The sequence below is a fragment of the Zingiber officinale genome, chromosome 1B (genome assembly GCF_018446385.1).
Source record: "Zingiber officinale cultivar Zhangliang chromosome 1B, Zo_v1.1, whole genome shotgun sequence".
Lineage (NCBI taxonomy): Eukaryota > Viridiplantae > Streptophyta > Magnoliopsida > Zingiberales > Zingiberaceae > Zingiber > Zingiber officinale.
Genome location: NC_055986.1, coordinates 129,049,877 through 129,071,746, shown reverse-complemented (window position 1 = coordinate 129,071,746; position 21,870 = coordinate 129,049,877). Strand labels below are relative to the sequence as shown.

The window sequence follows — 21,870 nt, the reverse complement described above, 5'->3', positions numbered from 1 at the left end:
AAATGAATACACTGATAGATTTACAAAGAAAAATAATAATTTCAATTATAAATTAATCAACTAACCTTACTTAAAAATATCAACTTGCTTAAAATTATAAGAATAGTTTCATTTCCCCCCTGCATTTAAACTTGGCCAATGCCAATAAAATTCAGTTACCAACTGTGTTGGTAACTATCCAGGTGTTGAGTAATAAAATTTAAGCAAAATCAATACGACGAGTTGCATTAAACAGAAAGATCAGTTTGCTTGTTTAAATAGAAATATCAGTTTGCTTGTTTAAATAATTAGCATATTCTCCTCGAATTACAAGGAAAATCAATGACATTTCACAAATAGCATGCATGAACAGAAACTCATAAACAATTAGACAAATATACAAGTTAGTAGCAACTTTTACAATTATGATCATCAATCACTAAAGATACTGATGATCTCTCTCACATTGGACCAAGTTAATGTTCCCAAACTTACAGGGTGTTTTCCCAGGATATGGCCAGTTTCCAGCTGGCAACACATAAGGGGAAAAAAAAGATACAACCACAATTTTTTTTTATAATAAATGCTATAAACATAATCAAGCACTGTACAATCACTGCAAAAAGGTAAAATAAAACTAAAAATAAACCATTTGTATGGGTGCAAGACGGGTATAAGAGTCGACCAATTATGGCTAAATCCAACCCGTCAAGTATATTTTTTACTCATCGCTTGAAGTGCTTATGGTATTGAGTTCACTGGTATTTTTTGTGGCATTGGAGGGTTTTGCAACTCCTGGTGCGAAGGAACGATGAGCCTTTGCAAGGACTTCAGAACAGTTGTCAGTTGTGCAAACGAGGGACGCAAGCTCGGGTCCCTGATCAGACAAAACCATTCGGACCAAAGTAAAAAAGTGTGTAACCGAATGAAATATCAGTATACTTCAAAGTAGATAAGATACATGCGAGATAAGACTCAGCATCCAAGTCAAGGTGTCTTTATTTATATCTAACTGCATTTCACCAGCTCAATTTTAGAATGCGAATATAGGCAATTACTGGTAGTTTGAAGGGAAGAAATAACAGCTAGATGGTCCTCGGCATGATCAACTAATATGACTAGTTAGCAAATTTAGCATGAGTATAACTTGGAAGCTTACATTTGCCAGCATTCCCATATGATCCTAGCAACCAAGGGATCGACTTCTTTTGGGATTTCAAGTCGTTGATTCTGGAATCCAACAGCACCAACCACTTGCATTGGGTTCATTCCACTCCATGGCATCCTCAGAGTTGCAAGTTCCCAGAGGATCACTCCAAAGCTATAGACATCACTTCTGGAAAAATGTATGTGTTCATAATTGGGAGGATGTTGGAACAAGAATGCAAGAACAAATTGCTTATCATATAGATACAATATACATTTCCTTGCCTAAGGTATATATTTATAAGAAGCAAATGACGGCTCTTTCTATGTAATTGGCTTGGGTATGTAAAACTCTCAAGTCAACAAACTCTTTGCTTAAGATTCTCTTCGTAGATGCATCCATGGGATGAGAAGGAAACCTAACCCGTTTAAAGGGAAGGTAAGATTTGAACTTGCACATCAGCATTCCCTGCCCATGTCAGGCGTGAAGATAGTGTTCTTATTGGCTTATTGCAAATGCAAATTTACAGGTAAACTTGCACTACTCTAGGAGTTGGAAAGCAAACAGATTGTGGGGAAGTACCCATATAAAAGAATTTTAGTAAAGTGGCACTATCAGTCAGGGAAACTCACTTTTCGTTGGAATTTTCATTGCGCAACACCTCTGGAGCCATCCACTCAGGCTATCAGATTAAAGAAACATAAATTAGCAACGTCATTGAAGGGAAAATGGCTTCAATTAAGTTGTTTACATGTATGTAGTGTGCCTATATTTTCAATAATGCAATGCCAAACTCATGAGATTCATCTACCGTGGGTCATAGGTCAGTATTATTCAATTAAGAGTTTGTGGAACATGGAATGAAGTGCCTTTTATGCACATTTATTATATGATATTTCTTCATTCTAATAACAAATATTAGGTTGATGGTTCAGAAGGGATTAATTATTGAATCTATAGCAAACTTTTAATGTTTTAACAAATGAGCCACTAACTTTTACTTTTAACAATTATATCACATGCTTTCAATTTTTGTAACAAATCTATAATGAAAAATGTTCTATAACCAAAATTTTAATTAATTCTTGATAAAATTATTTTCACATGATCAAATAGTTAGTCATATATTAGCATTTTTAATCAAATTAAAATATTTCAACTTTTAATTTTTTTGAATTTCTTCAACAAATTGTGTTAAAATTGTTAAATTAATGTATGCCACGATGTAGTAGCCATAGAAAAAGTAGAATTCAATTTGTTAAGTCAAGAATACGATAGATTTTTTTTTACAAAGTCAAAAGAATGTGACTATTAAATGAAAGTCCTGATACATTTATTAAAACCTAAAAAAATTGTGATACATTTAGTAATTAACCTCCAAACTGTTGAAGCCATAAGCAAAGCATCAAAAGAAATAATATCTTACGGTTCCAGCTGTAGATTTTGATGACAGAAACGTACTATGCTTCAAGCGTGACAGGCCAAAATCACAAACCTGAATATTTGGAATTGAATACATTATCCAACAGTATATATGGCACAACTAATTTTCATAGGCATCACAATTCAAATGAAAAAAAATACTCATGCAGCAACAGTATATGTATAAAGATAGTCAATCAACCAAGCCATCCAAATTGTCTCTAGCTCAGTTGATAATTGCAATGTAATGATAAAGTTTTGACTGAATGATAAAAACTAATATGTTAATGAAGCAATGCAATGAGCAAATACAGAGCATAACTATACAACAACAGCTCAAGTTCCTCATTAGTACTTGTCAAACATACTTGCATGAGAATGTTGTGTATTTTTAGTTCTTACTGCAGAAACACTATACGTAATGTGTGCCAAATTGATTACTAGTCAACAGATAGTGTTCATAACTCATAAGGCCAACTACATACCTTAACAGTCCAATTCTCATTTACCAATAGATTAGGTGATTTAAGATCACGGTGGACAATGGTAGGTACACTTGTGTGCAAGCAATTCATTCCCATAGCCTGAGAAACAAAACCATCAGAGAAACTACTAAATTAGCAAAACACAAGGAATCAGATTGAAAAATTCAGAAAATTGCTGTACCACATCAAGAGCCATCTTTATCCGACGCTTCTCATCGATTTGACAATTTGGGCGATGAAGAATCCGGTACAAGCTTCCTCTGAAGTTTAAAGAATATGAAATTTAAAGGCAAATATTTGTACAATAAAAGGCAATAAAATTAGCTTATATACGAGTGACTAATCAATGTCATTCTAATCATTAAAACATTAAACTAATAGATACAGTGTAATATGAAACTCAATTTATACAAAGAACCTTAGCTTAGTTATATGATCTTTAAGAACTATGGGTGTATATATAAAGGAACTTGTTACACTGCACCCTTGGCATGCATGCTTGGGCTGCGCGACTGAGTGGGCAGCACCCACGTGACGTGGGCCCCATGTATGCCTGGGGTACAGCGTAACAGTGCCCTATATATAATAATAATAATAATAAGAAGAAGAAGAAGAAGAAGAAGAAGAAGAAGAAGAACTACTGAGCTATCTTGCAGAGTAGGTTTAAAATTTCTAAATATCAGCTATGCTTCGCATATCACTTTAAAACTAAAGCAAGTCTACAGGCAGTATAAGTTTTCAAAAGTTTCGTTGTTGCATGCATTGACACTCAGGTTGGTGGCTGCTCAAAGAAGCCAATGGCATGCACAACACTTTAATGAGGCATTTTTGATGAATTTATTTGGTAAAATGATCAAGAATATGCTAATAATTCAGGAATACCAACTTAAAAAGTTTGTGTTGTTCATGACTAATAATCCGAGCAAATAAGACAAATACACAAGTGAAGTCTACACCATTTTGGCCCTGTATAGATGTGCGCTGTTAGTATGCCATTAAGTATGGTGCTCGCTCAAATTTGTGTATACTCTATATCCATTATATCATGATTCTTGACATCATGGCCCCAGTTGATGTAGCAAATACATTCAATGCAGACTGAAAGCAGATCCATTAAAAATCATTGAAAAATGTTTAGATATTGTCTCCAAATCAAGCGTGCGAATCGTTCATGTAATGCACCGCCTGATGGGATCTAGTTCCAATTTAAGTCAGCTTGCTCCCACCATCCAAATGGAACCAATTTGGAACCAACAAAGTATAAACAAAAATGAACTTAGGTTTAGGAATTTAACTTGGGAGGTTTCTGTCATTGCAGAATGGAAGCAGATCCATTGGAGATGATCTGATGTGGGGAAAATATCTTTAGCCATTATCACGTTAACTCAGCTCCAAATCAAGCATATGTAATATTCGAGTAAAGAAAATCTATATGTAAGAAATATTTCTATAATTTATTTGTGAATCAATTTTAAATTCCTTGTCCACAATACCATATATTTTGTTGGTCCTTCCTGAGAAAGATTTATATAATCTAATTGTGCATTACTAGTCTAGTTTACATATGCATCCATGCAATACACTAACCACACAATACATCTATACAAGGCCAACATTGTACAAGACATAGCTAATCAGGACAATTTTCTATCAAACACATAAAAAGATAGGACCAATATGTCACACCTTGGAAGAAACTCTGAAACAATAGATAGATTAGGAGGACGAGTTACTGCACCCATAAAAAGAACAACATTTGGATGACGCAACCTCCGCATTATCCGAATCTAGACAAACATATGGCTAAATTAGTAAAAGTACTTGTTCTACTTTATATTCATAAGTATAATAAATTGAGAAAACAAAATCTATGTACCTCACTACGGAATTCATCCAAAGCATCCCCATAAAAATCCTGGTCTAGGAATTTCTTCACAGCTACTTCCTGTATTAAGCACATGAAATTGACCTAATAATCAAAACTCATCCATTCAAATTGCTCATGTTTGGTGTTTGTACTTTGTTCGTACCATTATCAAAGAATAGTAAGGCCATTCATGGCTTAACGGTTAATGTATAACACAAAGATTCCTGACCAATACTTCCACTAATTGTTTAATAACAAGAGCTCATAATATGGTACATTCTTTAGGAAACTTCTACCAATTACTGATGAAAACAACTAAATCAGATGCTTCCTAGTTCCTACTTAAAAGAAGAAGAAAAAAAATCTGGTCTACCTAATTAGTGCAGATGAGAAGTTAATTGCCCCTTTGCAGATGGAAGTGAAGCAGAAAGTAATTTCCAACCAGACATGTAAAGAATTTTTTAAAGTTAGCAAAGGTTATCATGGCTCCATTTTACAAGTCTAGTTTATTATGGTTCCATCTTGCTAATCTCAATCCATCATTCAAAATGAGAAACACCATTTGTCACAATCAGAGTACATATCAATCTACACCATTCATTTGCAATAGAGTTTTGCAGTAGACCTATGCTTTAACTAAAGGCTATTAAAGAATAACCATATGCAACTTAAGCCTAAAATAACTTCAGATATTATATAATGATGTATTTTTTCTACCATACATTGTGCGCCATACAATAATATGATATACTTGTGGATGTCATGGCATTAAAAGACATACTATTGTAGAATAGACAACAGATAGCATACTCCGATAAATATCTTTCATCTCTAAAAATACTGAATCTCCAACACAAATGCAATATAGTGTATAAAAGTTCAGGACTAAAATTATAAGAAAATTCCAATCCGAACTCTAATATAGCCCACCAAAACGAAATAAAAAAGTTAGACAATCATCGTACAGAAAATTGGTTGATTAATTAATTGGCTAACATTACAAAATATATAGCTAAAATATTATTAGCATAACTATATTAATTTATTAACTCTGGCCATGACGAACCCATCATGGGCGGTCCCAAGCCCAGATAAAGGAGGAAAAAGGAGGAGAGTTGCATTAGGTTGTTAGCCAACGTTTAACAATGACAAATGTTCAATAAATGGATGCATTAAGCTATTGTGCTAATGTTAGGTTGTTCCCCGAAAGGAATGCGTTGCGGGTCCGACTGGAACGTCTCAGCAAGGACCGCTACATCTCCAGAACTCAAATGTACTACTACATATACAAGAGTTTGCGTTGTAAGAGTCTAACTATAACGTATTGGCAAAGACCGCTACATCTCCATAAGAATTTGAGTGCAGTGTTAAATAGGCAAGAGTTCTCACACCATAGATCGGATAAGAACAAATATTAATGGAAAACTAATAGTCAAACATGGAACATAGGAACCCATGGTCATAGTAGATGCGAGGACTAGGAGAACAATTAGTATTTTGTGTGTACAAGAGACAAAATGGATAGGCGAGAAGACAAAGATCATAGAGAACTCGGGTTTTAAGTTATAGTACACAAGAAAGAGTAAAACAAGAAATGGAGTGGATATTGTTGTAGATAGTTCGTTAAAGGATAAAGTCATAGAATAGATAGAAAAGGGAATAAAATTATAGCCCTTAAGATAATAACGACGAAAGAAACTATGAACGTAATTAAAATATATGCACCGTAAGTAGGATTAGATGAAGCTACCAAATCAAGATTTTATGACGACCTAGATGAAATATTACAAAATATTCCGCCAAATGAAATGATTTTAATAGGAGATGATCAAAATGGACATGTTGGAGTGAAAAATGAGGAATACGAGAAAGTACATGAGTTAAGGGTTTGGAATGAGAAATGAAGAAGGGAAAACTATATTGGATTTTGCAATAGCATATGACCTTATATTAGCTAATACGTTTTTTAAAAAAATAGAAGAACACTTGGTCACTTTCAAAAGTGAGAATAATAAATCGCAAATTGACGTTCTTATGGTTAGGAAGAGAGATAGAAAGACTTATAAAGATTGCAAAGTTATCCCTAAGAAAGCTTAACTACCCAACATAGATTAGTAGTATTGGATATATGCCTTAAGCATATTATCAATAGAAAGAAAATATATACGACTAATAAAGTGGTAAAAGTTAAAGGATGAGAAACATATTTAAGGAGAAGGTAGGAGTACAAGTATTAGATGAAATATACGGTGACTCTACTATGACATGGGATAAGATAGTATCAAAGTTGAAAATAGTACTCGATGAGTTAAAAGGACATGCACCACTAAGTAAGGAATTTTGGTAGTGGAATGAAAAAGCATAAGAGAAAGTGAAGGAAAAACGAACAGCTTATAAGCAATTATATATTTGTAAGAATAAGGAAAACTTAAGAAAATATACAATAGCCAAGAAAGAGGCGAAGAAAGCAATGAATGAAGCAAATAATGAAACTTTTGAATAGTTATATCGAAAATTGTGCATAAAAGAAGGGAACACGGTCATTTATAGAATAGCTAAAGTGAGAGAGAGGAAGACGAGAAATTTTATCTAGACAAGATGTATTAAAGATGAATGCAATAGGGTACTATTAAACGATGGAGAAATAAAAGAGCAGGTATTTTATCAACTTTTTAATGAAGGTTTAGGTGACTAACTTAACTCAGGTAATTTAAGTGGATCAAATGAGTATAAAAATTTAAATTTTTATCATAGAATTCAAACTTCAGAAGTAGAATAAGCTTTAAATGAGATGCACAATGGAAAAACCGTTGGACCAGATGATATTTTGATAGAGGTATGGAAGTGCATAGGGAAATAAGGTATTGAATAACTTACAAAATTATTTAATATGATATTGAATACGAAAAAAAATATCTGATCAATGGAGGGTAAGTACTCTAATTCCCTTATATAAAAATAAAAGAGACGTACAAAATTATGCAAACTATAAGAGTATTAAACTAATGAGTCATATCATGAAACTTTGGGAAAGAGTAATAGAAAAAAGATTAAGGAATGAGACCACGATGATCGAAAATCAATTTGGATTTATGCTTGGAAGATCGATACTATAAGCTATACATCTTCTTAGACAATTAATTGAAAAATATTGGGAGCAAAAACAAGATTCATTGACTTAGAATAAACTTATGATAGAGTCCCAAGAGAAATTATATGGAGAATTTTAGAAAAGAGAGGTGTTGGCGTAACATATATTGAACTAATTAAGAATATATATGAGAATATAACGACCAAAGTAAAAACTTCAGGCGGAGTAACTAAAAACTTCAGGTGGAGTAACTGAAACATTTCTAATAAAGATAGGGTTACATCAAGGATCATCTTTAAGTCCCTATCTTTTTACACTAATTATGGGCGAACTCAATACACACATTCAAGACACAGTACCGTGGTGCATATTGTTTGTAGTTGATATTATTTTGGTAGATGAAACATGTGAAGGAGTAAGTGTTAAACTAGAATCTTAAAGGGAAACACTAAAAGGGAAAGATTTTAGGCTTAGTAGAATAAATACAATATATGAAATTTAAGTTTAGCAATATTAGCTATAATAAGACAATTGTTAAGATAGTAGATGACGAGTTGTCTGGAACCAAGAGCTTTAAATATTTAAGATTATTTTTGCAAAACGATGGAAGGATTGAGAGAGATGTCTTACATAGAATACAAGTAGGATGATTGAAATGGAGGAAAGTGTTGGGTGTTTTATGTGATCGTAAACTACCTCTAAAACTTAAAGGAAAGTTCTACAAAATTGCAGTTAGACCTACTATGTTATATGAAGCTAAATGTTGGGCTATGACTCGAGCACATGAGCAAAAAATAAGAGTTTCAGAGATGAGAATGTTAAGTTGGATGTGTGGACATACAAGGATAGACAAAATAAGAAATGAGAGTATTAGAGAGAAAATCACAGTTGCATCTATTGAGGAAAAACTCCAAGAGACACGTTTAAGATGGTACAGGTATGTACTTAGAAGAACAATAAATATTCCGGTTAGGCGATGTGAAATTATGACAAACACGCACATCAAACAAAGAAGAGGTAGACAAAAAAAGACTTGGTTAGGAATAATAAAACAAGATAAAATTTATTTAAATATAGATGATGATATAATAGGGGATAGAGTTTAATGGCGTAAAAGAATCTATATAGCCGACCCCACCTAGTGGGGTAAGGCTTGATTGTTGTTGTTGTATCTATATTAATTTATTATATTACTATTGCATGCATACTACAACTAAGATTTTCATATACAGCAGATATTAGAAGTTCATTATTTTGGCATCACCAACACTAAGAAGGATGATTAAGTTTAAGTAATGTTTACTATAATAATACATTATACATCTACAATAATATAAAGATATGCTTCAGAATTTTGACTTAGTCATCTAAAACACATCTTACTCTCTTGGTTTATAAATCTGGAGAAGAATCTACATATATATTCCTATATATACATATATATTACATTCTGGAATGATATAAAGCGTGTGTTGATTATTTGTTAAGCAAATTAGTTTTCCGACTTGTGTTTACACAAGAGTTAATTTTAGATGAACTCTGTATTGAACATTTCTCCCTAACAAAAATACTCACATTAATTTAGATTTTCTCTGAATTTGACTGTTTACCCTTAAAAACAAGAGAATTAGGATGTAATAGAAGAGTTATGGTACCCAATGTTTAAAATAATTAGCAATGCTTAAACCACTTGTGTAGCACTTTTAACATCTCAAACAAGGTCCCAAATTGGAAAGAGACTATGCCTATGTCAATAATTTGATACAGATCAAAATGTGTCTTTAAAATATCCCTCAAATTTTTATTTAATCTAGGAGTACTATGCTAGTTCAACCCAAATGTAAAACCATGGTTAAAAATGTTGTGTGTTGGGTGACATAGATAAACATCATTTGGTTGGGTAACTGAAATGTGGAGGGGAATCAGCACAAACAATATCATTTAGTTGGCTGACCTGGAGCATAACTGGCACTGACAAATATTGTTCAGCTAGCTAATCGAAACATGGAGTAGTTTGACATTTAGCTCAAGGAAGAAGCCAAGAATGTTGCCAACACCCCATTTCTATCTTCTTTCGGATGGGTTTCAAACCATCTCATGGAGGAAGGAAATAAAACAACTTCAAGTAAGCCAGACCTTGCTGTTATTAATTTAAAAGTTTGAAGCAATGACTGACAGACACAGAATTGACACGTGAAGAGATTTTTAAACCTTAGATAAAAGTCTGTTTACTTTAAGAGAAAGAGGGCAAATTGAGCATCGTTCAAGATCAACAACAATGGAAATTAGTTGCATAATTTGAGATAGACAACACCTATTTTAACATTTTTTAAAATTTTAATTTAAAATGATGAAGAGTATTAAATTGATTTTTTCACTTCCAAAGCTTGTTCATTTACTCTATCCATTGTTCACATAAAGTAAGCTTTCGTCAACAACCAATCTAATAGGAAAGGCACCCAAGTCGCACCAACTAAATTCTTTTCACCGATTTATGCACCATCATTAGCTGTATAAACCAGAAACAAGATTTGGAAAATATTTAGCAAAGTCAAAATGGATGAAGGAACTGTAAGAATACCGCAAATGAAGAATTCATGAAAAAACAATATGCATGATATACCTCATACTTCTTAATATTTTGATATTACTATATTACAATAAAATACAACTCACCGCCCCATTCCAATCAGCACGATACACTTCTCCATATGAACCTAATCATAGGGAAAATCAACTAATTATTTATTCAACATCAAACTGAGTAACAAGAGAAGCAACAGCATTATTATTCAAAAGAAGTGAAAAGAAAACAAAAGTCAGAAGGACTAGAGTATCACAAAAAACATAAGGTGTAATATCTAAGCATCAGTATTAAGGTCACATCAGAGGTAAGCCCAAGTTGGTACAGAGTATTTCTTAGTTGCTGGGCAAGAAGTACATTCAATAGAAGTAAATTGCAACAAAACTTTGTTTAGGAATTACAAGGGAGACATAATGACAATAAAAAAAGGCATTTAGACAATTATGATTAAAATGAATCTTTGAAAAAAAAAGAAAAAGGAGTTCAACAGGTACCTAAACCAATCCTCTCACCAACTACCAGTTCCTCCCAGGGAATTTCCCAGTTAGCCACATCATCTAGCACAGGGTCAAGCTTGCTCAATTGGACTTGTGAATAATTTGAAGATTCCTCATAAATGCTAGGAGATACAGCTGGAAAACTAGGAGATTCTTCATCAACAGTGTTCATATTTGTTTCTGTGCATCTATCATGAGAAGGTTTTTGATGAACTTGTTTCTCAGCAACATTTGTTTTCTGTTCCTGCAATTCACTTAAATGGCTATTTAGACTAACCATTTTGTTGACATTATCATCCAAATTTTTTCCTGCAGATGGTACTAGGTTTTCAAATGTTTTTTCTGTTTGATGGTACAAGTAATGGTGCGCCATTTTTTCTGAATCTTTACTTGGCCTGGCATATTCTGGGGAACCATATCCCATACCTATAGAAGTACTACTACTTTGGCTTTCAAGAGAATTAACGATGACAGAAAACCCAGCAACATTGGTTGAAGTGCTACTACTTTTTGCAGCAGAACTAGGCATTTTAGAAGATGAAGTTTGAGGTACAAAATTCTTTTGAGGATTTGATGACTCCAAAATTTTCTGTTTTGTGCTAGAAATCTCATTACAAGCAGAACGCCCTTTCCAAACCAATGGAACTTGTGATCGTCCAGGTCCTACGGCAATATTTTCCTTGCGTCTCTGGTATCCACTATTTGAACTATCAGTAGCTTTGGGATGTGGAGCAGCTTTTGCACCTAAAGTTCCCCGAAAAGGGTTCAAATCAGCAAAAAGGTTTGTCACATCTAAAGCATCTTGCGGATTCAAAACTGCATTGGCCTTTCTTTTCTCCCAATTATTTCCATCTATAGAAGCAGCAACAACTATTCCCTTCTGCTTTGAGGAAGTGATACTGGTAGATGTAGTTTGATCATGTTCATCTTGTATAGACAACAAACTCACGCTTCCACCTGATGTACTTCCATTACTTGTAGAGGATTCACCATTATGATCACTTTGGACTGATGGTATCCAAGTTGAATTTTCATATCTTGTTCTCTTATCTACAGTTTGAATATCACCCAGGGATGGAACTGCATTATGGCCTTTAAACTCGCTATTCAACAGTTTATCCTTGAAAAAATCATCCTCTGGTATGCTTGACCATGAGTTCATACTTATATTTATGCTTGGATTTGAAGAAGTATTTTTTAAACTGAGTACATCAGCTGGAATTAGGGTGCCTGGGGCAGCCATAAGATCAACCAAGAATTCCCTAGTACATTGTAATGCGATTCTTGATGAGTGATTAAATAGGCAATGTGACAACCATGTCAATATAGCCAACAAGTAGTGGCTGCATTTTTTACTATGTTGCAAATTATCAAAACAACTATACACACTAAAAGCAAATTAACATGATGAAGATAGTAACTATTAGTGTCACAATGTCCTTGGTATCTTCTACAATCTGTTTACTCAAAATATTTGAAATAGGGAACCTGAAAAATACTTCCATATCAACAGGTACCTCAATGATTAAATACATATAATCAAAAAAATTATCATGTCAAAACATGATAGAAGCTGGTACGATGGCTTGTTTTGCTTGTACCAGTAATGATCTGATGAAAAAACATGTGAAGTAGTTATATCCTTTAGCACTGCCATATAAAAAGGGCAAAAAAAACAAATTACTTCTCCTAAATTTAGCCTTTCAAACCCACTAAACCACTTACCGCCACTTGCCCGTCCAAAATAAAATCAGACCAATAGCTCAATCCATAGACACAACACCCTAACCCTGTCATTACTGCATGTCAAAATCACTATCACTACTCCCACTCACAGTAGTGTGCTGCTGCCCATTATATTCCATTCATGCTTGCAATTAACCCATTGTCACACCACCCAATGAGATTATCTCAAACCGTTAACAAAATTGCAAGGAACATTGTGAGCAGCCCTTCAGAGCTTAGTGGCAAGTTTGATGCATTTTATGGTACATAGTTTTAGCATTTTGCATAATTTTAAGGAGTTCTAGGGTTTATGCTTGTCACATGCTTTATTCAAGTTTAGATTTTGTATTATTTGAATGATTTACAAAATTATTTAACATGATATTGAAAACGAAAAAAATGCCTGATTAATGGAGGATAAGTACTTTAGTTCCCTTAGAATAAGGGAGATGTACAAAATTGTGCAAACTATAGGAGAATTAAACTAATGAGTCATACCATGAAACTTTGAAAAAAAAGTAATAGAAAAAATAGAAGTTATATATCTTCTAAGATAATTAATTGAAAAATATCGGGAGCAAAAACAAGATCTACACATGGTATTCATTGACTTATAAAAAGCATATGATAGAGTCCAAGAAAAATTATATGGAGAATTCTAGGAAAGAGAGGTGTTAACATAACATATATTGAACTAATTAAGGATATATACGAAAATGTAACAACCAGTAAGGGTGTCAATTCGATCAGGTTGGGTCGGGTTGAATTTTTTTTTTAACCCAACCCGAACCCGAATTCAACTTGAAACCCCTAAACCCAAACCCGACCCGGATAACCCAAAAACCCAATTCAAAATAACTTTTTTTTAGCTATTTTCCCTATAATTCTTCACTTTTATCTTAGTACTCCATCATTATCATATTAACATTGATATTAATATACATAAAAATATCTTAATTTTCAAAATAAAATTTGATTTAACCCTAAAAAACCCACTAAACCCTATATTTGGGTCAACCGGGTCAACCCGAACCCGACCCAACCTGAAAATTTTCAACCCGAACGCGACCCGAACCTGAAAATGCCCAACCCGAACCTGATTTTTTTCAGGTCGACTCAAGTTGGGTCGTCGAGTCGGGTTCATTTTTGACACCCCTAACAACTAGAGTAAAAACTTCAAGCGGAGTAACTGAAGCCTTTCCAATAAATATAGAGTTACATCAAGGATCAGCTTTAAGTCCCTATCTTTTTACACTAATTATGGACGAACTCACTGCGCACATTCAAGACACAGTACTGTGGTGCATGTTGTTTGCAGATGATATTGTTTTAGTAGATGAAACATGTGAAGCAGTAAATGCTAAACTAGAATCTTGGCGGAAACACTAGAAGGGAAAAGTTTTAGGCTTAGTAGATTAAAGACAGAATATATGAAATTTAAGTTTAGCAATATTAGAAGTAATGAGACAATTGCTGAGATATGAGAGGACGAGTTGCCTGGAACCGAGAGCTTTAAATATTTAGAATCATTTTTGTAAAATGGTGGAGGGATTGAGAGAGATGTCTTACATAGAATACAAGCAGGATGGTTGAAATGGAGGGGAGCGTCGAATGTTTTATGTGACCGTAAAGTATCTCCAAAATTTAAAGGAAAGTTCTATAAAACCGCAGTTAGACCTGCTATGTTATATGGAGTTGAATATTGGGCTATGACTAGAGCACATGAGTAGAAGATGAGAGTTGTAGGGATGAGGATGTTAAGGTGAATGTGTGAACATATAAGGATGGACAAAATAAGAAATGAGAGCATTAAAGAAAATCAGAGTTGCATCTATTAAGGGAAAACTCCGAGAGACACATTTAAGATTCCAATAAATACTCTAGTTAGGCGGTGTGAAACTATGACAAACACGCATATCAAACGAGAAAGAGGAAGACCAAAAAAGACTTGGTTAGCAACAATAAAACAAGATAAAATTTATTAAGTATAGATGACGATATAGTAGGAGATAGAGCTCAATGGCGTAAAAGGATTCATATAGCTGACCCCACCTAGTAGGATAAGGCTTGGTTGTTGTTGTCGTCGTTGAAGTTCGTGCAATTATCCTATCGTCAGAGCCCTAGATGATAGTCCATATAGATGTTGTTTTTGATGTTGTCTTTGACGTTGCAAGGCTGGCCAAATTTCAAATATGAACCACCTACTTTGGACTATACAACAGTTTTACCAACATGGCTACATACACCATATCACCCAAATCTCAAATGTGGACAACATTTGTGTTCCCTAGAACAATGCCTTTTTTCAATTTTAAATAATTTAGGCCCATAACATTGACCCCGATTTGCCATATCCTAAATATGAACGCCTGTTGTATTCCCTAGGCTAGACCCTCTGAATTCATATAGTGTCTTCCTTTATCAATTGGGACTATATTAAGTATATGTAATAGCATTGGCAAAACTGCTACATGGATCTATATTGGTCTAAATTGGAAAAGAAAGTCACAAATTTACATTATATATCAATCTAAGATACAATTTGATTTACATTAAATCCAAGCTACAAAGTTATGCTTTCATCCTTTGACATTATATCTATCCAAGTTATAGAGGTATAATTTTCACCGTGTACATATATCAAAGTTACAAACTTACAATTTACCTTCTCGCATATTATTATTTTACCAACAAACAATTCTTCATCAATAAAACATAGGCCTCTAAAAAATGACTTCCCTCACCAGATCTTTAACTTTGGGAAGAAACTAAGACTCACTTATCTCTAGTAAATGGTAGTCATAAGATGAATGCCAAGTATGCAGCCAAGTGAAAGTGAAAATAAATAATAGTCTTAGGATGAGTACAACATCCTTATAAAAATTGGGAAATTTTGAAAGATGAAGCATCTAACATTATAATATTGACACATTCACACACTCTTCCATCACAGTTTCTTTCTATCACTACATAAAACAATGATTCTAAAGTGCTGGGACAGATTGGCGGGGGCACTGGCGGCGAGCGTATTCATCTTTTGCCACCTTGTAGGAACAAGCTAAAGTCGACTCTTCTTTAGTTGAGCTATTAGGCACATGTGTTCTAGAAAATTTATTTATCACCTGATTAGAGATGTGTTTGCAATTTGTATAGCTTCACAATAGCTATGTATTCGTTGGTCTTTGTGCCTCATGGGGGTTCAATTATATTAGCAACAAGCTTGAAACATATTATAAATCATCAACTTGACAAAAAGTGTCACAAAGAGAATAAATTGGATTGTATACCTATATTAGATTGATGTAAATTTCATATCTTAAAATTAAATCATGGAATAAAGTTCTTCAATAGGAAATAACCCCAAATTGTCCATAAGGAGATGCTGACAAGCAAAATATTAATGTAGTACTAGCGGAGGGAGGATAATACAAGTGCAAACCTTTCATCCAAATTTATTATGTTAATGGCATCGTCATCCACACCAGTGTAATGACTCCCTTTAACTAGTCTGCAAGGAATGCCAATATTGTCCGCAAGAACCTGCATTATCATGTCATGGTAACTGGATAGGATCAAAAAAGAATCTCCATGAGTGCAATAAAAAATATCTACAGGCCAAGAGAAATTTAATTGGTATATTAGCATAGACAAAGTTTCATCCTTTGGGAAATTGTGAATTAGGGAGACTGTAAAATATAAAATTAGACAACCAGTTCGTCCAACCATTCATACATTAGATTCACAACCACATAAAAATAGCTAGTTATGTAGGAAGTTGAATAAATATTTTTTTCATCAGTGTGAATGATCCATAATAAAGTATATAAATAGAAATTAGGAAGTAGTAGTTTGTTGAAGTGAACTTTCAAACGCACTTCTAGTTGAACTACATACAACACAGCTACATTGATCATAGTCATGTGAAAGTCCAGCAAAACTGAATAACAAGTTCCTTTTTTGTTGTAACTCGATAAGAAGCAAAATTCCATATAACCATATGCTAGTTCAAAATAAACTTTTACAAATGTGTAATTAGTGATAAAGGCAGTGTATATGTGCATGCATGATGCAGATCGAACTACTTGACAGTCCTATAATCCAATGACATATCAATTTGGCTTATGATAAAGTGGAGCACAATGCACATTGATCTCACACAAAAAATATTAAAATAACAATTTAGCTAACCTTAAACAAGAGAGCTCGGTGCCGAGATAATCCTACTTTTATGCAGCCAATGGGTAACAAACTTGTCTGCTGTGTGCTGCGCAATTCAGTACTTCTTTCCATCCATTTTGCTAGCATGTCATTGGCATCTCTAACACGACCACCCATATGGCCCATGACCAGTTCAGATATTCTTTGCACCAACACTGCAATGTCAGCAGTAGGGCATCCTAACAAAATGCACTGAGCGATTTGCTCCAACTCTACTAATGCAGGGTCAATTGCACGGTTGACTACAATGACTTCAAAACCTAAATCTCCGATGCTTGTTTGGAGATCTGTTAGTGATGGCATCCTTTTCTGACTTGCAGAATTTCCTGAGAGCCCATAAACGTCATAGAACCCATCCACAATTTTCTCATCATAATCAAGTACATTGTAATCCTGCATAGAGCACGCAGCTAATCAATACTTCCAAAATGCAAATTATAGAGAGATTTGGTATCCTTTGCACCTCCATGAAAAAAAAGCGACAAAAAAAAAATACATGAACCTCAGAATTCGAACAAACATCATAGAATCAGAGGAATAAGTAGGAGCTACCTCTTGACTGAAACTAGAATGGTAAGCCCTAATCATGCCCAAAACACAATGTCAAGATTTCACTGACAGTTTTCAGTTAAATTTAGAAATCTGACTGATAAAACCATCAGTCTTGCGATGATACTCGAAAAACAAGTCCAATTTCATCAACCAAGATGAAAAGAATTCAGAGAGCTAACCCAATAGCGCCGCGACAACAATTCCGCTGAGCTCTCCTGATCCTGCTGGATCCGTTCCCTACCCAGGCTCAAAAGCTTGGCCGCGCGGATCTGATCTCCATCAAGATCGCCCTTTAATTCCGAATTCGACGCGCTGATCGCAAGTGCGAGTTGCACCTGGAACTCCTCTTCCGACGAGAAGTAGTCCTGCCAGTCGTCCCCAGAGGAAGTAGTGCGCGGTGGCTCAACCGAGGATTGGGGAGTGGTCGGAGACGTCGCTGAAGCTGCGTCCCGGAGGTCGGATGCGCACAAAGGGGAGACAGCGGCCGCGGGCGATTGAGCCGCCACCGTGGAGGAGGCGGAGGGGACCTCGTTGGGCCGGTGATGGCTACGCTTCTTAAATATGTTCTTCATCGTGTTCCGATGGCTTCTTCTCCCAACTAACCTTCGCCTTCTTCGCTGCCTTCGGGACGACGACGACGACGACGACGCCGCGTCGAGAAGCGAGCCCTCTCCGTGGCTCCTATCCACCAACCAATATACAAGCTAACTAAAGCGGCTCGGTTTTTCAACTTAATTACTGAAGTTACCACTTGCCTCCGCGTAATCACAGCGTCCCGTGTCACGCGTCTGGATTACGCGGATCCATGAAACTTCGCTACCGTTCTTTCCCGCCTTGGATCACCCTCATCTGATTCTGTTGGCGATGCCACGTCGTTGGTCCGAGAAAGGGTAACGGAATTCACGTGGCTCTAGAACTCCTTTTAGTTAGTGAAACCGATCAGTTTCGGTGGGGGCCACCCACGGTCATGGCCTGCGTATCCGATCAGCTGTGTTTATCCAATCACCATGACAGTAAACGCATGCCCCCCATTGAACGAGAAGGAATGGACCCAGGAGTCACGTCAACTATTGTGAGTACAGATTCGACCCATCAAGTTTGTGACAGACTACCACGTCCTCCAAATTTTTCATGGGTGATATCGAAATGTAGTTATAATTATTAATTATATATATTGCTCTGAAGGCTTACATAAATGTTTGAAATAAATTCTAATAATTCTAATATAAAGCAGAGTTAATGCATCGATTAGTCTTAAATTACCGTAAATCCTATAGGTGTTACATGTGATTTATTGATTTTATTTTTTTTCCTAACACTCATCACACGACTTTCATATTAAAACTAATCAATACTAACAGTCATAGAATTACTTAAATTAATTGAAGCTAATTAACCAGAACAGTTACAAACAAATGGTATATCAATATTTATATAGATCTCTTGACCTATTCGATAATTGTCCATTGTTCTCACACATGACAATAACACATATGTTGTTCTTTCAAAGCTTTAAAGTTTATGTATCGTTTATGGTGTAAGCTAACCTTTTGCACATTAATTTTGCACAGTGATTCGCTCCATAGCAGATATCAGCATCACCTCCACAAGATAAATATTGATATTCATGAAAGGAAAAGGACTCTGAATAAGTGATAAAGTCCAAGCTAAATTCAGGGGCAATGTCTAAGTAGATGGAAAAACCACGATGCATACACTAGACTAATCCTAGTGCATATAACTTGAGGCAAATGGAAGGGGTACACCAGATACAAATGATCAAAGCATGCATTACACTATGATCTTCCACGGCCTCTGAAGCCACCCCGCCCCCCTCTAGGTGGTCCCCCTCTACCACCCCTAGGGGCACCTCTTCCACGAAAGCCTCCGCCGCGTCCACCTCCGCGACCTCCACCCCTTCCACGAAAGCCTCCACCACGTCCACCTCTTGTAGCTGCCTCTTGCCCCCTGCGCAAGGGAATTTAGAACATCGAGGTAAGTTTACAATCCTGGATGAACATGCAGAATGGTGTATATAAATCTTCACATTCAGACATATTTTCACTTGCACATAATGTTGCAGTTGCTAATTAAGAATGTTAGTTGAAGCAAATGCAACTAATTGATTAATTCCTGAAATCTAGTGCATAAATTGTTGGATGCACCACTCATCATAGATAATGCAGGAACAAGAAGTATTTGACACAAGATTACTAATAAAAAGAAAACATAAATCTTCAACAAATTTCAGTTCAAATATAGATGTGCATAACCCTCTAGCGCAGAATATAGTGAACTATTACATTATTTTAACTTCAACTTATTAGCTCTAGAGGAACGAATTAATTCTGCTAAAGTTATGTCCTGTCGGTATGTTTTATGTTTCCAAGTTAGCTTCAGACTGTTTAAATGGAGTGTCTTTTATGTCATGGTTTATTAAATTTCTGATGTACTGAAGGATAGTAGCAATTTTGTTAGTTGGCTTCATGTTCGTAAGAATTTTAAAAAGATGGTTTAAAAACCAAAAAAAAAAAGTAATTTATTCACATGGAAGTGTGATAGAATGTTTCCTATGAGGCAAAACTGCGAGCAGATACTAAATCATACACAGGATGTCAACTCTAGCAAAATCAAAATTCTCCAGATGTGCCATTTAAGGAATAAGTTGTGCACATAATAATTGAAACAAAGACATACTGCAGATGACAACATTAACAGATGTCAGATTGAATAGATGAATTACTGAATGACCTGGACCTTCGTCATGGCACATATAATCAGAGCATGTACAATTGGCATTATGTTGGCATGACCAAAAGTGAAAAATGTGTACACAAACGTTCTTCCAACATTTATCATTGATACAGCAATTAATAACTAGGAAATTTGCCAACTTATGCAATGCACAAAACATATTACTAGCTATGAGTATGTATAGAAGCAGATCATGATGCATGTTGTATAAAATAGGTTAAACTACAATAATCCACAAAAATAAGGATAAAATCCATGATCATAGTAATTGATATATGTGCTATATGAATGGTCAGTGAACATATAAAGTTAAATTTCTGCATACTTTGGCCTAGGAAGAAATCGTGCTAATGGCAGTAATTTGGCAGGATCAATGAAGAACTTGTCGCCAGGTGAATACGAATTCGCTATTATTCCCTCTAACATCTTGATCGAAAAAAGCTGCATGGATAAATATATATATAAAGGAACGGGTCAGACTGGTTACGGATATTCTAAATTGATAGCGCTCAAAGAAGCTGTGCTATTACCGATTCGTTTATCGGGCCAAAAATTTCATCAACCTTCCCGATCTGAGTCTTGTTCTCCAAGTATATCGAAGCATTGAAATAAGGTATCTTCTCGTTCGTGAGCTTCGTGACGGCATCCCCCTCGCACGCATGGAGAAACGTAGAAATTTCTGCACCGATTTGCACAGCCAAACAGATTGAGATGGTAAAAACGCGAATCCTATCGAAACTAAAAGAAAAAAAAAAGTATCTTTACGAGGGAACTAAGAAGAAACGCACCTACAACTTCGGAGGGCGGGCCTTCGTCGTAACCACCGCCACGCCCTCTTCCGCCACCGCCACGGCCGCCGAATCGCCCACCTCTGGCACCACCTCGGCCCCCGTCCCTGCCTCTAAAACTGCCGCCGCCCCTTGGAGGACGCATTCTCGTTTCGGAGGAAGGCCGGTCACGTTATTGGTGGAGATTCGCTCCTGTCGCCGTCGCGTCGGGCTTCAATCGTGTAGGGTTTTTAAGGGACTAGGGTTTTGAGGGGCAGTTAGAGCAACTTGACGTAAGACAGACTAAGCCCGCCGAGTTCACTATGGGCTTGGGCTGAAAAGAAGTTTCTAACTGAGCCTGACACAACATGTGAATCATGGCAGGGTCGACCATGATTATGGAGACACAATTTAATTGGTCTAATTCTGTATAAAAAAAATTATATTCTTGTATTCATAATATAACTTAAAAATAAAGAAATAATATAAATTTCATGAATATATAAAAATTTAATATAAATTATAAAAATAACAATTCGATTAAAAGATTGAATAATATTATTGAATAATATTTTTATATTCATAAATAATGTTCATAAACAAGAGCCTAGAGCTCGATATAATTTAGCTTGACTCGGTTCATTTACACTCCAAGAAAAGTCTATATATTATATGCAACTAAAGAAAAGGATTTACAAAGATCCAAACACGGAGTTACTACAAAGGTGAAGCGCAACGCTCGGAGAAATAACCAACGAAAATAACAAGCATTTTGGTATATA

General features: G+C 35.3%; 2 protein-coding genes across 3 annotated transcripts; both read right to left on the bottom strand.

Moving 5' to 3' along the window:
* Positions 1 to 336: 336 nt before the first annotated feature.
* LOC121978710 (serine/threonine-protein kinase EDR1-like) lies at positions 337 to 18,279 on the bottom strand. 2 transcript variants are annotated; one of them, XM_042531014.1, is made up of 13 exons: positions 17,747 to 18,278; positions 16,986 to 17,408; positions 16,237 to 16,337; positions 11,070 to 12,334; positions 10,668 to 10,708; positions 4,910 to 4,978; positions 4,720 to 4,820; positions 3,215 to 3,293; positions 3,034 to 3,132; positions 2,553 to 2,621; positions 1,759 to 1,808; positions 1,139 to 1,315; positions 337 to 856 (listed from the first exon to the last, which is right to left on the bottom strand). In XM_042531014.1, exons 1-13 carry the CDS (start codon positions 18,137 to 18,139, stop codon positions 721 to 723), a joined length of 3,003 nt encoding a protein of 1,000 aa, XP_042386948.1. In that variant the 5' UTR covers positions 18,140 to 18,278; the 3' UTR covers positions 337 to 720. The 2 variants fall into 2 exon arrangements, with proteins under 2 accessions (XP_042386948.1, XP_042386954.1); XM_042531020.1 differs by lacking the exons at positions 337 to 856; positions 1,139 to 1,315 and adding an exon at positions 1,418 to 1,594 and having other exon boundaries at positions 17,747 to 18,279.
* A 912-nt stretch (positions 18,280 to 19,191) lies between these two features.
* LOC121978701 (putative H/ACA ribonucleoprotein complex subunit 1-like protein 1) lies at positions 19,192 to 21,383 on the bottom strand. The gene is made up of 4 exons (XM_042531007.1): positions 21,110 to 21,383; positions 20,852 to 21,000; positions 20,647 to 20,762; positions 19,192 to 19,535 (listed from the first exon to the last, which is right to left on the bottom strand). The coding sequence occupies exons 1-4, from the start codon at positions 21,252 to 21,254 to the stop codon at positions 19,364 to 19,366; spliced, it is 582 nt and encodes a 193-aa protein (XP_042386941.1). The 5' UTR covers positions 21,255 to 21,383; the 3' UTR covers positions 19,192 to 19,363.
* Positions 21,384 to 21,870: the final 487 nt, after the last annotated feature.

Bases quoted from the DNA above. Each gene is read 5' to 3' on its own strand.
- LOC121978710 (XM_042531014.1), bottom strand. From the start codon at position 18,139: ATGAAGAACATATTTAAGAAGCGTAGCCATCACCGGCCCAACGAGGTC. The intron at 12,335-16,236 runs GTTTGCACTTGT...ACAATGTACTAG, and splicing joins ATAATAAATTTGGATGAAAG to GGAATTCTTGGTTGATCTTA. The intron at 1,809-2,552 runs GTAAGATATTAT...TTAATCTGATAG, and splicing joins CAAAATCTACAGCTGGAACC to CCTGAGTGGATGGCTCCAGA.
- LOC121978701 (XM_042531007.1), bottom strand. From the start codon at position 21,254: ATGCGTCCTCCAAGGGGCGGCGGCAGTTTTAGAGGCAGGGACGGGGGC. The intron at 20,763-20,851 runs GTAATAGCACAG...TTATCCATGCAG, and splicing joins TTGGCCCGATAAACGAATCG to CTTTTTTCGATCAAGATGTT. The intron at 19,536-20,646 runs GTATGCAGAAAT...TCCCTTGCGCAG, and splicing joins CGATTTCTTCCTAGGCCAAA to GGGGCAAGAGGCAGCTACAA.